Source organism: Hypanus sabinus, chromosome 5 (assembly GCF_030144855.1).
Source record: "Hypanus sabinus isolate sHypSab1 chromosome 5, sHypSab1.hap1, whole genome shotgun sequence".
Lineage (NCBI taxonomy): Eukaryota > Metazoa > Chordata > Chondrichthyes > Myliobatiformes > Dasyatidae > Hypanus > Hypanus sabinus.
Genome location: NC_082710.1, coordinates 158,105,957 through 158,123,596, shown reverse-complemented (window position 1 = coordinate 158,123,596; position 17,640 = coordinate 158,105,957). Strand labels below are relative to the sequence as shown.

The 17,640-nt window shown below is 47.5% G+C and overlaps 1 protein-coding gene across 5 annotated transcripts; it reads right to left on the bottom strand.

Annotated features, from left to right (window-relative positions):
• Positions 1-497: 497 nt before the first annotated feature.
• On the bottom strand, positions 498-12,863 carry LOC132394491 (zinc finger and BTB domain-containing protein 22-like). Of its 5 annotated transcripts, none has more exons than XR_009512338.1 (5): positions 12,680-12,857; positions 11,214-11,374; positions 8,760-9,347; positions 4,232-7,531; positions 498-1,066 (listed from the first exon to the last, which is right to left on the bottom strand). XR_009512338.1 is itself a non-coding variant. In XM_059970715.1 (4 exons), exons 3-4 carry the CDS (start codon positions 9,333-9,335, stop codon positions 6,698-6,700), a joined length of 1,410 nt encoding a protein of 469 aa, XP_059826698.1. In that variant the 5' UTR covers positions 9,336-9,347; positions 11,110-11,374; positions 12,680-12,863; the 3' UTR covers positions 1,144-6,697. The 5 variants fall into 5 exon arrangements, 3 of the variants coding, with proteins under 3 accessions (XP_059826698.1, XP_059826696.1, XP_059826697.1); XR_009512339.1 differs by having other exon boundaries at positions 4,374-7,531; XM_059970715.1 differs by lacking the exon at positions 498-1,066 and having other exon boundaries at positions 1,144-7,531; positions 11,110-11,374; positions 12,680-12,863.
• Positions 12,864-17,640: the final 4,777 nt, after the last annotated feature.

The window sequence follows — 17,640 nt, the reverse complement described above, 5'->3', positions numbered from 1 at the left end:
GGTGCTGGCTAGAAGGGCTGAATGGCCTTCTCCTGTACCTACTGTCTATTGTCTTCCAATTCCCAGGATTTGTTTCCCTCCCTGCAGATGTTGCCTGACCTGCTGAGTTTTTTCATCATTTTTTCTAGTTTTGTTTCAGACTTTCAACACTAAGATTTTACAATACAGGTGTTCCCCACTTTACACCACTTCACTTTTACAAAAGACCTACATTAGTAACCTGTTTTCACATTACAACGAGGATTTTTGCCTTTACAAAAATTTTTCCCATATAAATTAATGGTTATTCGCTTTACGCCATTTTGGCTTAAGAAAGGTTTCATGGGAACGCTCTACCGTTATAAAGGGGGGGGGGGGACACCTGCATTCAGGGCCAGGGTCTGACCCAGGTTTTACAAAAGTCTGGGTATAATGTTTGACATCATGCTAAGCCATCCCATCTGAAAAGATAGAGAAAATTTGCACAATCCACTATTTTAAAATGTTTATTAGGAGGCTCTCCATGGACAGGGAGAAAAGAATTACAAGTACTTTTATCAAAATGCGGGGCTGATTATCTTTCAATCTGATGAATGGAAGCTAAGTGACAGAAGCTGCTTCCTTACTGAGGTCTCCCCAGGGTCCCCTCAGTTTTGTCAGCCTCTGTCACCTTGCCAACTCTGTAAGGGCACCTGAGCTGCCATGGCCTCACATCCCTTCAGGTAAAGTCAAGCCCAGCATCACAAGGGGCTCAGAGGCAGACAACAAGGACTGGGCCTACCCAAAGTGGTGTGATCTAGAGGCACGCAGGCTTGGTAGTGAAGCCTGGCCACATCCAGAGGGGCAGGGGTCACAACCCAGAACCCGACCTCAGGTAGGACAAGGTAGGATTTGGAAGCACAAGAGTAAAGCAGCAGTCACACAGGATCAGGCACCTGAGTGGATAAGTCTGGTTCAGGGCTCTGTTGGGTCCCAGACTGGTTTAGGGGTCAGGCAGGGCTAAGAATGCAACAGGGATTCAGCACCACAAGGCATAGGTCAAAGATGCAGGCCAGGTTCTTGAAGATCCCATCACTAAATTGCCCAGCTGTGAGGGAAAAAAGGAGGGACAAATTAATCAAGCACTGCTAACGTTTACAACATTGCTAAAGAAAACCCCACAAATTTTAAAACAGGCTGCTCACATTTTTATTTAATATTTCCATCACAAGCAATATAACCATATTTCAATTTATTTTAAAAACTTTGTACAAATCCAGTTTGAGTACTAAGATATTACAACAAAGCTAATAATTAATTTATACGCAGGCAATTACACCGCTAACTAAAAAGGTCCATTTCTAGTTGTCTTACAACCTTACTTATTTTTGGGTTCCAAATAGGCACTAAGTAATCAACAATAATGTCACTTGTTGGAAACATGTCTCCCTCCACCCACAGCTGACAATACCTATTATGTTACAACACAATACTGTAGCTCGTCATGGTGGACTACAGGATGTTACTAGGACACACTCACACACTGACATGGCTGGGATTAGAACAATGATTACTAACAGTGGTATGTCAAAGGGTCATCAGTAACCAGCACAGGGTCAGGGCACAGTTAGATCACAATATGGCCTCATCTCACACTGTGACTAAAATGGCAAATGGTGGTGGTCATCAGCAAGTATTCACACTTTGACTACAGTGTCACACAGACACTACTTACTGTGACTGGTGTCACACGGTGATAGTGCAGACACTACTCACTGTGGCTGGTGTCACACGGTGATAGTGTAGACACTCTTCACTGTGACTATGGTGATGGTGCACAGACACTACTCACTGTGACCATAGTGATAGTGCACAGACACTACTCACTGTAACCATGGTGATACTGCAGACAGTACTCAATGTAACCATAGTGATAGTGCACAGACACTACTCAATGTGACTGCAGTATCACACAGTGGTAATCCACAAACAGTACTCACAACGGATCCTGAATAGATGCTAGTGTTGGGATAAGCCTTGCTGGGGCATTTCAAAGGGCAGATACAAGTCAATCACCTGTGCCAATCGGACATAGAGAACATGAGTGAGTCAGTTTGAGGCAGTCATGCAGCATAGAAACAGGCTGTTTGGCCCATCAAGTCCCTTCCACTAAATACCCATTCACACAGATCCCATTTTATTCTCCCTACATTCCCATCGACTTCCACAGACCAGAAATTCTACTCATCACCTTACACGTGAGTAGACAATTCCCAGCAGCCACTTAACCCACCAAAGCACATGGGGATGGGATGTGGGAGGAAACTGGAGCACCAGGGAGAAGGTGCAAACTCCACACAGATAATGTTGGTCAGGATTGAATCTGAGACTCTAGAGCTTGTGAGGCAGCGGTTCTACCCGCTGAGCCACTGCACCTCCATGCTTAATGCACTTTACATTCTAGATAAAGAGCAGTGAATTAATTGAAATTTCCCAGCCAGTCTAATGGGTCGACAATGTGGAGAACCTGACCCATTGCGATTTGGGGTTACCTTCATCCCGTATCCCAGTCCCACTGTCATGAAGTAGTCACACTATGACAAGTTCCCCACTGTGCCTGGTGTGTCGCACACATACAAACAATGGTGAGACACAGAGTGCGTTCACCACCACTAAACTCTCAGGTTAAATCAAGATCAGCAGTGCACAAGATCCACGTTCAGTTGTGCTACAACGGGTAGTGGATACCATGAATGCCTGATTCCAGAGACCATGAGTTGCTCCCCTCTTCTGTAAACACGAAGCCTTTCCAATCCTGCTTAATAAGGATGCCAGAACTTCAGTTCCCATCCATCCTGTGACACTGGAGGTCCCCCAGGATGTCCCCCCCCCCTCACCCCTACTGAATCAAGCCACAATTTTCCACTGTCATTACTTACTGACCTCACCATAGAGACCAGCTCTAAGCATCACAGGGTGGCCTTCCAAGGATTCAGACAACACAAAGACCAAGTACTCTAGTCACTTCATAACACGAGCCCAGAGTAATGGGGGTGTGGAATGGGTGGGCTTCCTCACCTTGAGAGTTGCCACAGAGGGGTTAGACGTGAAATGCCCCTAATATCTCCACACCAGCACCTATCAGTAGGAACCCCTGATAGTGACCGCATGTGGAAAGCGCGACCAACATATATAGCCCCAGAGGACCCTGCCTGATTATGGCAACTGACCCTGCCCTAGCCAAGCCACACCGATCAGAGATCAGAGCTCAGATTTCTTGGCTTACTATCAGAGTAAAAATAGTCCAAATAACTTCTCCGATACAATCTCTTCTGGCCATTTAGTGTTTGGCTTCACAAATACACAACATTTTAGTTTGCACATTATGCATATTTACACCTTTATCCACAAACGCACAATATATATGTACACTTCTATTGATATCTACATAAACACACATACAAATGTAGACATTTACCCTGTTTTACATTCTGCAATTCAATGCGCACAACACACGCAGAAAACCTGGATACCAGCGATGAAGAAAATAAACATTTAAATATGAGGATGTGAACTTTGGAAGAGAAAACATCACCGTCTCTGTAGAAAATAAAACTGAGCAGGGCAGAAGAACAGAGAGGATACAACAGGACCAGCTATTAAAAACTACGCCAAAGTCAGCCAAACAATTAAACGTGCAAACCAAGGAAATTCAGAAGTTATGTTAAACTTGTAAAGGATCATGGTAGTCTTCACTTCAGAAAGGACAGCAAAACAGCAAGAACATATTTTCAAAAACATGCAACAATAATGCTGAAAATTTTAGAGTGATGAGAAATGGCTGGTACTTTACTCTTTAGAAAAAGAGAGAGAGCAGTGACCAGATCAGTGTCTTCCAAATTCTGACTGAGTTGCAACAGACGTGGTACGTTCCCACCAGTGACTGAATCCCAAACTGGTGGCTGGTGATATCCAACCCAAAATTAAGGGAAAGTGGTCAGGATATGGAATTCACCGTTACTGGAAGTGGATGTGACAGAGATTAGATGCTTTCAAAAGAACAGAACATGAAGGGATAGAAACTTGATAGGCGTTTTTAAAGGCCAGATAGCCTATTTCTTTGCTGTATAACAATATAAATATAGACATACATAAACACACAGTCTCTCACACACACCTAAGTACACAAAACTGCATAATAGGTTTAAACAATTTTTCTAGAGCAAATTCTAAAGTCAAACTATCACTCCGGTAAGAACTGCAAAAACCAAACCTCGCATTTGAAATCCTGTCAATCCATTCCACAATTCAAAAGCGTAGGGAGGCCATAAAACTAAGTTGGCCCAGTAGTCTTTTAGAAAGAACTGTCTAATCCTTCTGCCAGAACCTTGAAAGTGTTTCCTTCTCAAACGTACATTTTGAAGTTATACTCATGTGCAGGTCATAGGCAGTGGAGGCTTCAGTGCTTTCTGTAATGTGTGTACAGCAGTTAATCGTCCTGTAAGGCCTTAATTCCCGTTCATTCTCTCTGCCAAGTGATGTAGATCACAGTTCCTCTGTTTCTCCATGATCCAGGGTGCTAGTGTGGATATTGGCAAATGCGCATGTGTCAAAGCACACAAAGACGGTCTCTAAGTTCCCTGAAGGTTGACGGTGCCCTAACAGAAGCACAAATACAAGTCATTTGGTGTGAACTGCCATTAACTTTCCGGTGCAAGAAACAGAATGGCAGAGGAACAACTCTGCGGGTCGGGCAACATCTGTAGAGAAAAACCGACAATTGTGCTTTGGATCGAGACCCTTCATCGGGATAGGACACTGACTATCCATTTTCCTCCCTGACCCATGGGGCTCTACCAGAGGCTTGTTTCTTGCTCCGAATTCTACAACAGGTGGCTTAGTTCCCAGATATCCGACTAACTCAGAAGTCAGGAATCCCAACGCTTCCTCTGAGGATGGGAATTGCAATCTGTGAGAGTATGACTGAGGGGAATAAAAATAGGTATTTTCAATTACTGATTAATATAACCAGCAATATTTTACATTCCTTCAACATGTAATGCCACGCCTGTCAGTCTGATCATGTTGGTGAACACGTCTGACCAAACAATGGTTCAGCAAACATCTGGAAAATGGCCCCCACAGAGAAAGGCAGCAATGGGTAACACTGACAGATGGAGCACCAGAAGCTGCAGTTTCAGGCCCTCAGTCAGTCACCTCATGAAAGCAGAGCATCTATAAATGACAGTACCTTTACAAAGTAGATAGGAAAGCTGTTGTTTTTGCAGACAGATTAATTTATCTACTGTGTTAAAGCTATGGGAAGAGTTGGTGGAAGAAGAAACCAAAGACACAATGAAAGCAATAATAACCCATCCACCTCCGGAGAACGAGACAATGCCAGCCTGACCTGACAGTAAACATTGTTGGATATAAAACTGCATTCCAAACACAAGATGTTCTGCAGATACTGGAAATCCAGGGTAACACACACACACACACAAAATGTTTGAGGGACACAGCAAAGCAGGCAGCATCTGTGGAGGGAATAAAAAGTTGGTGTGTTGGGCCGAGACCCTTCGTCAGTACTGGAAAGGAAGGGCAGAACCCAGAATAAGAAGGGAAGGGGAGGAGTACAAGCTGGAATGTGATAAGTGAAGCCAAGTGAGAGGGAAATAGAGGAGCGAGGGAGGGGGATAATGCAAGAAGGTGGGAGGTGATAGGTAGAAAGGTAAACTGCCAAAAAAGGCACCTGAGAGAATGGACCGTGGCTTCAGCTATTACCTTCCAGTTTGTACTCCTTCCCCTCCCCCCACCTTATTCTGGTATCTTACCCCTTCCTTTCCAGTGCTCATAAAAGGGCTTGGCTCAAACTATTAACCCTTTACTCCTCTCCATAGATGCTGCCTGACCTACTAAGTTCCTCCAGCATTTTGTGTGTTAAAACACATGCCAAATCAGCTTTTCCATGAGTAGCTCAGGTAGAAAGCCTTCCAAAAGAATAACACAGCAGCCAGGGAGGCCATTTGGCCCATTCCAGCTGTGTCAGCTCCCTGAAAGAGCTGCCCAGTCAATCCCATAACGCTTTTAGCCCTGAAAGTGGTCTTTAATGGTAACGGGAGATAAAACTGTAAGAAACAATGGCAGGAGGAGCTTCCTTCACTCTCTCCAAATGCCTAACATTTTGGGGGAGCGACTAATGAAACCACGGCATTGACATCCTCTACACCGAATCCAAAATGTACTGTGGCAGTGATTGGATCGACAGCTACACCATCAACAAAAATAAGACAAGCTGCCAAGTCTCAGTGGGTCAGGCAGCATCTGTAAAGGCAGAGGGGCAGTTGTCATTTCCAGTGGAGGGTCATCACCATGTAGCTCGGCTACTACAGCCGCTGCCTGACCTGCTGAATCTTCACAGTTTGCTGTTTCTGTTCCCACTCTCTGTACACCAACCTCTCCTGTCCACAACCAGCCCCCGATTCAGGCAGGCTGGAGTGTCAGCAGATGCTGACCGTCACCAGGAAACCAAGGGAACTGGCCATCCAGGGGGCTGAGCCAGCTCAAACAACACCCAACTCGCCATCCCCTCCTCGCCACGCCCAGCGGACAAGGAGGGGAGCAGTGAGGTGAGGGGGTCTTCTTTACAATGACTGGGTGGAATGGGGCAGGGTGGGAGGAAATGGAAGACCCTCTCTCATGGTGGGAGGGAGGTGAGGGGAGGGACGGCCTCCCGCTTTTATGGGAGGGCGGTGGCCCGCTGTAGTTTCTCACAGGCGGCCCGGTGCCGCAGGAAACTGTCCCGCCACATGAACTTCTTGCCGCAGACGTGGCACTCAAAGGGCTTGAGGCCGGTGTGGATCTTCATGTGCTCCACCAGGTGGTGCTTCATCTTGAACTTCTTGCCGCAGATGGTGCAGCCGAAGGGCCGCAAGTTGAGGTGCATGTTGATGTGCCGGTCACGCTGGCTCCGGTGGGTGAACGCCTTGCCACAGTGACAGGCAAACATCTTGCCCCCGGACCCCGCTCCCCCTCCGCCCCCGGCCGCACCGTGCCGAGTGTCGCCCTGGGGCCAGCAGCCCCCAGGCGGGCCCCCGGCACCCGGCCGAGAGCAGCGGCCTCCGCCACCTCCTCCTCCACCGCCTCCGTCACCTCCTCCGCCCCGGGGGCTGCCCCCATCCGTTCCTTCGTAGGTGAACTCCTCGGAGGAGCCACAGAGGTCACCCGGCTCCTCGAAGGAAGGCTCCTCAGCGGCAGCCAGCAGCTCAGGTCCGGCCAGGGTGCAGACGTCGCTGATGCTGAGCGGCTGGGGCTCGGCCCGCCGGCAGCCCGCCGTCTTCACGAAATGGTGCTCATCCTCCTCGCAGGTCAGCACCAGGTCCTCCTCCGGCTTCTCCTTCTTGACCAGGACCCAGCGTGAGGGCGGCGGCTGTGCTGGGCCGGCCGGCGGCTGGAAGAGGCTGTCAGCCAGCCCTCCTTCCCCCGTCCCCTCTGCTCCCTGGTTGCTGGTGACCTTCTGCTCCAGCTCCTTGGCTTTGTCCACCTCGTCCTCCTCCTCCTCCTCATCCTCCACCTGCAGTGTAAGGAAGTCAAAGTCAAGTCAGGTCTGTACAGGTGCAGAGAGACTCAACTTGCAGCGGCATCTCAGGCCTATCACATTAGAGACAACTGTCACAGGAAAAACATAAACAGTACAAAATTATACAAGAAAGAGCACAAATAGCCTGAGAGCACAGTGGTTGGAGTGCTATGATCAGAAAATTTAAGCACAAGAGTTGAAAAGTTTGAGTGCAAGGATAGGAAGGTTGAGTGTAAAAATAACAAGCCTGTTATTCTGACTGGCGATCCGTGACTAGTCTTCTGTGGAGATCGGTGCTCTGTTGTTTGTGTCACGGGCAAAATGTAGACAGATTGACTAGCATGTTTGCAGATGACACAAAAATGAGAGGAGCTGTGGGCAGCGACAAAAGTCATGAAAGGATATAGAACTGTTACGTGTGGGGAAATAGCAGATGGGGTTTAATACAGGCAGCAGTGAACTGCTAAATGCTGGAAGGTCAAATATAAGGGGAAATTATACAGTGCTGAACAGCATTGTTGAACAGAGGAATCTTGCTGTCCAAATCCATATTTCCCTAAAAATGGTAACACAAATAGACAGAGTGGCAAAGAAGGCATATGGCATGCTTGCCTTCATCACTAGGGGCTTAAAGTACAAGAGTCAGGAAGTCATGTTGCGGATGTACAAAACCCTGGTTAGGCTGCACTTGGGATTCTTGTCTGTAATTCTGGTTTGCCCCGTTATAGGAATGATATGGAGTCTGCGGAGAAGGATTACCAAGATGCAGCCTCCACTGTGAGCCAGAAACAGGTTTTTTCCAGGATGCTGACTACATTGTGTTCTAAAGGTTTACCAGGATCCCGACTGCATTGTGAGCTGGAAAGGGAGGTCCAACAAACTGGATTGTTTTCTCTAAAGCATTACGGTCTGAGAGGAGATGTGATAGGAAGTTTATAAAATTGCAAGAGGCTGAGATGAGGGGCATGGTTTTTCTCCTACAGTATAGAGAGCATAGGATTAAGGTGGGGGAGGGAGAGGTTCAAAGGGGATGCCACAGAGGGAGGCGGGTACCTGGAATGCACTGCTCGAGGTGGCAGTGGAAGCAGATACGACAGAGGCATTTATTAAACAGACACGCAGGAATACACCGGGTGAGGAAGGATATGGAGCATATGCAGCTGGTTTACTTTGGAACAGACGGCGTGCCATAGGCCCCCTCTCTGTTCCCCGTTCCACCTACCTCCTCCTCGTCCTCATCTTCCTCCTCCTCCTCCCCTCCCTCCGCCCCGTCATCCACCTTAATGGTCACCTCCTCAGCCTCAGGCCTGGCCTCCGCCGCCTCGCGGGGGCTGAAGTAGTTGCTGCTGCTGGGCGACTGGCTGTCGGCGGGGCGGCAGGGGCGCTGGCAGCTGGGCGTGGGGGTGGGCGTCGGCGGCTGGCTCTCCCGCAGCAGCTCCGTGCACTTGTCCACCACGTGCCACATCTGCAGGAAGCTTCCCACCGTCAGGTAGCTGACGATGTCGGCCGGCAGCACCGCCAGCCGGCCGGCGTAGCAGGAGGCCAGGATGCTCTCAAAGGCCCGCGAGTCCATCACTCCTGGCAGCACCAGGCGGCTGGCATTGCGGAACAGCACCTGGTCGTGGAAGTAGGGCGAGGAGGCAGCCAGCACCGCCCGGTGAGCCTTGAACACCTTGCCTTGCACGTGGATGGAGATGTCGCAGAACTTGCCCTCCATCCGCTGCTGGTTCAGGCTCTCCAGCAGGTTGTTACCAAAGTTGGGGAACTCCACGTACAGCACATTGCTTCCTGCCTCCATGGCTCCTGGCTGCTGCAAGTCGGAATGGGGTGGTGGGAGTGTGGTAGAGGAGAAAAAAGACACAGGACACAATTTAGCACGAGGAAATGAAGAGGAGGGATCCCTACGCTGAGCTCCACACCAACCTCGTGTCAGGGGAGGCTGCAGACACCAGAATCTGGAGTCACAAGTAAAGCGTTGGAGAGACTCAGCAGGTCGAGCAGCACCTGCAGAGGGAAGAGGGCAGTCAGCATTTCCAGTCGAGACCTGAGCTGTTGAATCTCCATTCGGTCCGCTGAGCTCCAGCAGCACAGAAACAGGTCTTTCGGCCCATAGCATCCATGCTGGTCTCCTTCTCAGCTACACCGATCTCACTCACCCTCATGAGGTCCGCATCCTTCTGTGCCTAGCTGAAGAGTCTGTTTAAATACCTCTTAAGCATAGGAATGACGCTTGTCTGCACCACCCCAGGTACAGCTACACACATGCACGTTATGTACAAATTATGCTAGTTTACATTTCACCTCATCTAGCAACATATAGCACTGCTGCTGAAAAAAGTTAATTTTAGAAGTATTTATACTCTGCAGATCTACATCTATGACATCAATAAATTTAAGTAATTATCACTTGGACAGGTACAGAGACAGAAAGGGTTTAGAAGGATTACAGCCAAAAACAAACAAAGTGGACATACTCAGGTACTGAACTTTGTCGGTATGGACAAGATGGGCTGAAGGGCCTGCATTACTCCATGACCTCCTCTGGTAGTGCATGCCAGATATCAACCCTTTAAAACACCCTTCTCCTACATCCTCCTGTTCTTAATAATCCCACCACTTGAAAGAGATTCTATCCTACTGCATCTATACTTCTCATAATCTTATATGCTTTTATCAGGTCACCCATCAGCTCCGAAAACAAGCTTAGCCTATTCTCTCCTCACAGGACCGAAGTCCTCCAGTCCCAGCAACATCCTGCTGAATGTCCTCTCCAGTGCAACCACGCGCTAGTGAATGAAGTTTAAAGCCAGCATCACACTTGGGTTCCTAATGAGTGGATTCATTCCCTTTTCCCATCTCCAGTGGGAACAGGAGAGGACCTCACCCCACTGAAGCACAGTGGATTGTTTCCTCCCACCACTGCTCCTTATCCGCTGATCCCCTAAGCAACAAACATGAAGACATCCTGGTCTGCAGGCTTGATGACGAGGTTGGGATCAGCGTGAAAGGAGCAGAGAGCCGTCCGCTCCACCGACACTATCAAATGCCAATCAGTAGGCGGTACTGTAGCAGGGACCCCAGATCTGGATCCAGGCAGGAACATGACAGGATTCACCTGCTTTGTTGACAATGTGGAGGTTTATTGCGAATTAGGTGAGCCACTGCTGAGAATACCCAGCTTCGTATAGCAGCTCCTGTTGTTTGGGCAAGTACTTACAGTGCCCACACAATAGTAACCAATTTAGAATTAATGGACTGATGCCTTGAGCATCACATGCAAAATGCTGGAGAAACTCAGCCATTCAGATAGCATCAATAGAGGGGAATATGTAAAAGTGTGGAGCTCAGCACTGAAGGTACACAGGGAGTAACACAGACAACAGTATTTACAATGCATACTTGCACTGTTTCCTTTGAGACTGAGGTCCTGGACAAGATGTCCAGAATATAAGACAAGAAACAATATTTTACACTAATGAGTTGACAGCCTCGCTGAGGGGTAAAATACTGTTTCTGGTTTTATCTACTGTCGAGATTGTACATAAAGATTAAGTCTGGGCTTCATCTTTTACCTAAAGTATAAAGAACAATGCTTCTCCAGCATCTCCCTGGCCTCCCAAGTACCTCTGAAACGTATACACCTCTGGAAGTTAGCAAAGACACCATTTCTACGTACAGCAATCAGGCAACAACCCCGTCTGTGGTGCTGGTCAAGGGGATGAATATTGGGCAGGAAATCCTTCTGTGAAGGTACTTGGGTTTGCAAATGGTTTCCAGTCAAGGCGACCCCATCTCCACCAAAGAAGGCTCGGTTAGTCTTGTCCACAGAGCCACGCACTGAAAACGAGAGAGAGATAATTAACCCAACAATCTAGAGCTCACCTTCAACATAAGCCTAGAGCCCAAACTAAAACCTAGCTCCTTCCCCACACAATTTAAGGAAAAACACTAGCTGAAAGTGTTCAAGGTTCCCAGCTCTTTAGATATTGGATTAATTAAATAGTTGTATATTAAATATTGTATATTAATATGTATATTAAATATTCATTTCTCCAGATCCATTACACTTTAAGAACATCTGAACTTTTCAACTCAATTCCAGCCTGAACTCACTCCCAAGTAACTGTTATTCCATATTTAAACACACTGAACCTCCCCATTAAATTATAGCCAGGTGACTATTATTCCATATACAAACCAACCAAACCCATTGATTTGATTCTAGCCTGTAACTCACTCTCTGGCAACTGTTACTCTACATATAAACACCCTGCAACACTCAAATAAATTATACTCCTGGGACTGAGTCATGGGTTAGGTAAATCCACTAAATTTCTTGGTTAGTCCCAGGGTTACTCCCAGCTATCTAGTATTCATTTCATAACCAGAAGAACCATTTGATCAGATTCCAACCCATAATTCCCTCTTGAATTCTATCTTTCTGTATTTAAATGACCCAAGTTAGATTCCTGTCTATAAGGCAGCTGAGAATACGGTGCTGTGTCTAGAGAGGTCGGCACTTACTTAGGCAGACACTCATTTAGTACAGTGTATACACACGAATGTAGACATTAACATATACATTTGCACACATACACATTAACACGTGTAGCACATACCTGTTTATTTACATAGACAAACCTGAATATGCAGACACACTATATCCTTGCAAGCAAACATGTGTGTACACACACTCTTCCTTTACCATCCGCATTGTCCTTCACACCAACGTCTATGTTTCTACACATTACAAACACATAGATTCACCAATACATGCAGACCACACGCCCCCCCCCCCCCCACCACCACTGTGTAGCACACGCACACATCCGTGCACAGCAAGACTAAACCTAATCATCCCTCCATCCCTCTCCCGGCCTCTGTCATCCTCAGCCCCGAGACAGTCTGCTCTGGCCCACGGTAATTCCTTCCGGCTGTGCCTGGGCTAGGGGAGCGGAGGACCGGGCCTGTTAAGCCGCGACCAGTCGCCCGATCTCAGGCCCACACACGGTGCTACAACTCGGGCGCGGGCTGCTACCAGAGGCCGAGGCTTCAGTCCAGGCCTCGAGGAGACGGCGGTGGATGGAGGGACCGGGCGGGGTGGTACTCGCGGTAGGGGGCGGCGAGCCCTGAGATACTCACGGCAGGCGGAGGCTGCGCCTGGCGGCGGCCGAGGCTCCCGCTCCGGATTAGGGCAGCGGGAGGACAAGGCAGCGCCCCCAGCCGGCACCGAGCGGGAGAGCGGCAGTGGACCCCGGGCGGGCCGAGAGCCGAGAGGCGATCGGGTCCGGCCAGGCGAGCTGCGAGCCGGGTGGGGGCCCCGTCCGAGTGTCCGGCGAGGCGAGGGTCCCGTTCCGGAGGGCGAACTGCAGGAGTCACGGGAGGGGATCCGAGCGGACGCTGTGCGGGGCCAGGTATCGGGAGACCTGGTTACTAGGAGCCCCTGGAATCGGAGACCCAGACTGGGTACTGGGAACGTCGATGACAGGAGCCTCCAGAACTGGGAGTTTCGGAACAAGATTCCTGGACATGAAGAGCGGGAGGTCCAGGGACTGGGACTCCAGAGCGGCGGACACTGGGAGTCTACGCATCCAAGAATCCCAGGGCACTGGGAGGGACGGACAGAGATCTAGATTCGGGACCTAGACTGCTGGGCTCCAGAAGCAATAGATAACAGAAGCCCCAACACTGGGGCTCTCTTGAGAACCTGTCTGAGCTTTGGAATTCCTGCCCACCAGGACATTGGGAGGGGGAAGGAAAGCTCTCCGCTCTAGGGACTCCTGGACTCGGAGGAGGAGGCATTGAGATCCAAGAGAACCAGGCACTGGGAGCCCACATAACCACAAGTGACTGACACTGTGAATTGCCCTGGAGCCAATGTGCTGGGATGGGTGGACACCAGAAGTATAGGCAGTGGAAGTCTGGGTTAAGCTGTTCAGGATGTCTCAGGTGTCCCGAGTTGAGGACGCTGGGAATATTAGACATCAACAGTGGCAGACTGTGGAAGTGACGGACACCAGGAATGGCATTCTGTGGAAGTGATGGACACAAGGAGTGGTGGACTCTAGGAGCTCAAAGATTTGGGCACAGGACACCAAATTCCCAATCACCCAGATAGACAGACCTGGATGTGACCACTAGGAGTGTCAGACAGAGACAGAGCCCTGGGCAACACCAGAACTGGGTAGAAGATCAGCTGATACCGGCAGCTCCTGGAGCAGAGACACCAGGAGCACTGGCTAGTGGGATAACTCGGCATGTAGAGCCCCAAAAATTAATTTTTCAAATCAAGTTATCTGTAAATCATTGCACCAACCATTATGCTGGCAGCAAGCGCTAACAGTGGGTAGTATAATGCAAGCAAACCGGATTCAATTCCTGCCATTGTCTGTAAGGAGTTTTATGTTCTCCCCGTGACCATGTGGGTTTCTCAGGCTGCTCCAGTTTCTTCCCACATTTTAAGGATGTACAGATTAAGGTTTCTAAGTTGTGGGCATGCTATATTGGTGCCAGAAACGTAAAAACGCTTGTGGGTTGCCCCCAGCACATACTCGGACTGTTGGCCATTGACACAAACAACACATCTTACTGAGTGTTTCAATGTATGTGTGACGATAATGAAGCTCTGGTCACCAATGCTCTAGTTTCTGCCAGGGCCATTCTTTACAGTCTCAACTGGAGGATAAATTGAATTACAAAGGGCAGTGGGAATGACTGATGTTATTCAAATATATCACTAACTGTGGAACCAAGGAGCCCTCGTAGAACCCACCAGTGGGAATTATCTACCAGTCCTGATGCAAGGTTTTGTCCTTAAACATTGGCAGTTCCCTTTCCCCCTGAAGACAATGCTCATCCCACCAAGCTCCTTCAGAGCAAACAAGAGGAAATCTGCAGATGCTGGAAATTCAAACAACACACACAAAATGCTGGTGGAACACAGCAGGCCAGGCAGCATCTATAAGGAGAAGCACTGTCTTTTCTTTTTAAATCTTTTTATTAGTTTTAAACAAACATAAGTGAAACATGAATACAAAATGTTTGAGAGTACATAATTAATAGTTTAAATAGACATTCAGATATGTAATAATAAAAATATATAACCTCTCAAACTCAGAACATCAATGAACAAAGAAGTAAAAAGAGGAAAAAAAAGAAACCCCCCCCCAAAAAAAGAAAAAAAAAAACACTAACCAACATGGGCCATTGAATAATATTAAGTACATATACAGTAGTGCCAATAACTCTGAACCTCCATCCAATTAATTAAGGATAATATAAGTAAGGTTTAGGAAAAGATAATTCAACTCATGAAGAAGCACTGTCGACGTCTCAGCCCAAAACGTCGACAGCGCTTCTCCCTATAGATGCTGCCTGGCCTGCTGTGTTCCACCAGCATTTTGTGTGTGTTGTTGTTTGAAGCTCCTTCAGAGGATTGTTTGTTGCTCCAGTTTCCAGCAGCTGCAGCCTCCTCTGTCCCCTTAGCGGGTTAATTTTGTCCATCACTAGGAGATGTACTTTGTACAAAGGGTTGTTGAAGCCAGACATCAGAGATCTAGGACATGGCTGCGGAATCTGCTCGGTGCAGTGTGTCTGCCCAAATGCCTCACCAATGAGCCCCCCTCCATCATGCTTGCCTTCGTAGATCGAAGCATTGAGTACAAGAGTCAGGACATCATGCTGTATCTGTACAAAACAATGGTTAGGCACTACTTGAAACATGTAGTAATGTCAGAAAGAGAGCAGAAGAAATTCACCATGCTGTTGCCTAGAATTTAGTCGCAAAAGGAGTTTGGATAGACTGGGTTTAGGGGAGTTTTAAAACTAGAGGGCACAGGTTTCAGGTGCGAAGGGAGATGATCGAAGCGTATATCTTTCACACAGAATGTGCTAATTGTCAGGAATGAGCTGCCAGAGGGCATGGTACGTACAACATTTAAAAGGAATTTGGACAGGAAAAGATGAAGTGCATGTGAATGAGATAGGTGTAGATGATTAACATGGATGAGATTCTCTTTCGATGTTGGACAACACTATGAAGCGGAGACTTTCTTCATGATTCAGAGATTAAAGCACCTCTGTGAGAACTCCTTACACATTTTGGTTCTGGAAATGGAATTGGTTTATTACTGTCACAGGTACCAAGGTAGATTAACGAAATGTTTTATACGCTATCCGTACAGATCACTTAATTACAATATTGCATTGAAGTAGTACAAGGGTAAAGAATAACGGATTGCAGAATAAAGTGCTACAGAAAAAGTGTAGTGCAGGCAGACAATAAGGTGTAAGGCCATAACAAGATAGGTTGTGAGTTCAAGGGTTCATCTTTAACAAACAAACTATCTACTCAAATATCTTGGAACATAGGAACAGCACAGGAACAGGTCTTTTGGTCAACAGTGTAGTGCTAAACTAATTAAACTAGTAATTGTGCACCTAACTAAATATTTCAATACAGCCTACACAATCTTCGAATGTCTCCATTTACTGCCTACACATTGTCCATATCCGTCCATTCTCTGTTTACACATAGTCCATGTCCCTCCATTCTCTGCCTACACCATATCCATGTCCCTCCATTCTCTGCTTACACAATGTCTATATCCCTCCATTCTCTGCTTACACAATGTCCATGTCACTCCATTCCGCTTACAATGTCCATGTCCCCCCAATTCTCTGCTTACAAATTGTCCATGTCCCTCCATTTTCTGCTTACACAATGTCCATATCCCCCCATTCTCTGCTTACACAATGTCCCTGTCCCTCCATTCTCTTCCTACACAATGTCCATTTCACTTCAATTTCTGCTTACACAATGTCCATATCCCCCCATTCTCTGCTTACACAATGTCCATGTCCCCCCATTCTCTCTCTACACAATATCCCTGTCCCTCCATTCTCTGCTTACACAATGTCCAAATCATTACATTCTCTGCCTGCACATTGTCCATGTCACTCCATTCTCTGCTTACACAATGTCCATGTCCCCCCCATTCTCTGCTTACAGATTGTCCATGTCCCTCCATTCTTTGCTTACACAATGTCCCTGTGCCTCCATTCTCTTCCTACACAATGTCCATTTCACTTCGTTTTCTGCTTACACAATGTCCATGTCCTTCCATTCTCTCCCTACACAATGTCCCTGTCCCTCCATTCTCTGCCTACACAATGTCCATGTCCTTCCATTCTCTCCCGACACAATGTCCCTGTCCCCTCATTCTCTGCTTACACAATTTCCATGTCCCTCCATTCTCAGCCTACACCTTGTTCCTGTCCCTCCATTTCCTGCATACACATTGTCCATGTCCCCCCATTCTCTGTCCACACAATGTCCCGGTCTCTCCATTCCCTGCCTACACAATGTCCATGTTCCTCCATTCCCTGCTTACACAATGTCCATGTCCACCCATTTTCTGTCTACACAATGTCCCTGTCCACCCATTCTCTGTCTACACAATGTCCATGTCTCTCCATTCTCTGCTTACGCAATGTCCATGTCCCTCCATTTTATATAACCATATAACCATATAACAATCACAGCACGGAAACAGGCCATCTCGGCCCTCCTAGTCTGTGCCAAACTCTTAATCTCACCTAGTCCCACCTACCTGCACTCATCCCATAACCCTCCACTCCTTTCCTGTCCATATACCTATCCAATTTTACCTTAAATGACACAACTGAACTGGCCTCTGCTACTTCTACAGGAAGCTCATTCCACACAGCTATCACTCTCTGAGTAAAGAAATACCCCCTCATGTTTCCCTTAAACTTCTGCCCACTAACTCTCAAATCATGTCCTCTCGTTTGAATCTCCCCTACTCTCAATGGAAACAGCCTATTCACGTCAACTCTATCTATCCCTCTCAAAATTTTAAATACCTTGATCAAATCCCCCCTCAACCTTCTACGCTCCAATGAATAGAGTCCTAACTTGTCCAACCTTTCTCTGTAACTTACGTGCTGAAACCCAGGTAACATCCTAGTAAATCGTCTCTGCACTCTCTCTAATTTATTGATATTTTTCCTATAATTCGGTGATCAGAACTGTACACAATATTCCAAATTTGGCCTTACCAATGCCTTGTACAATTTTAACA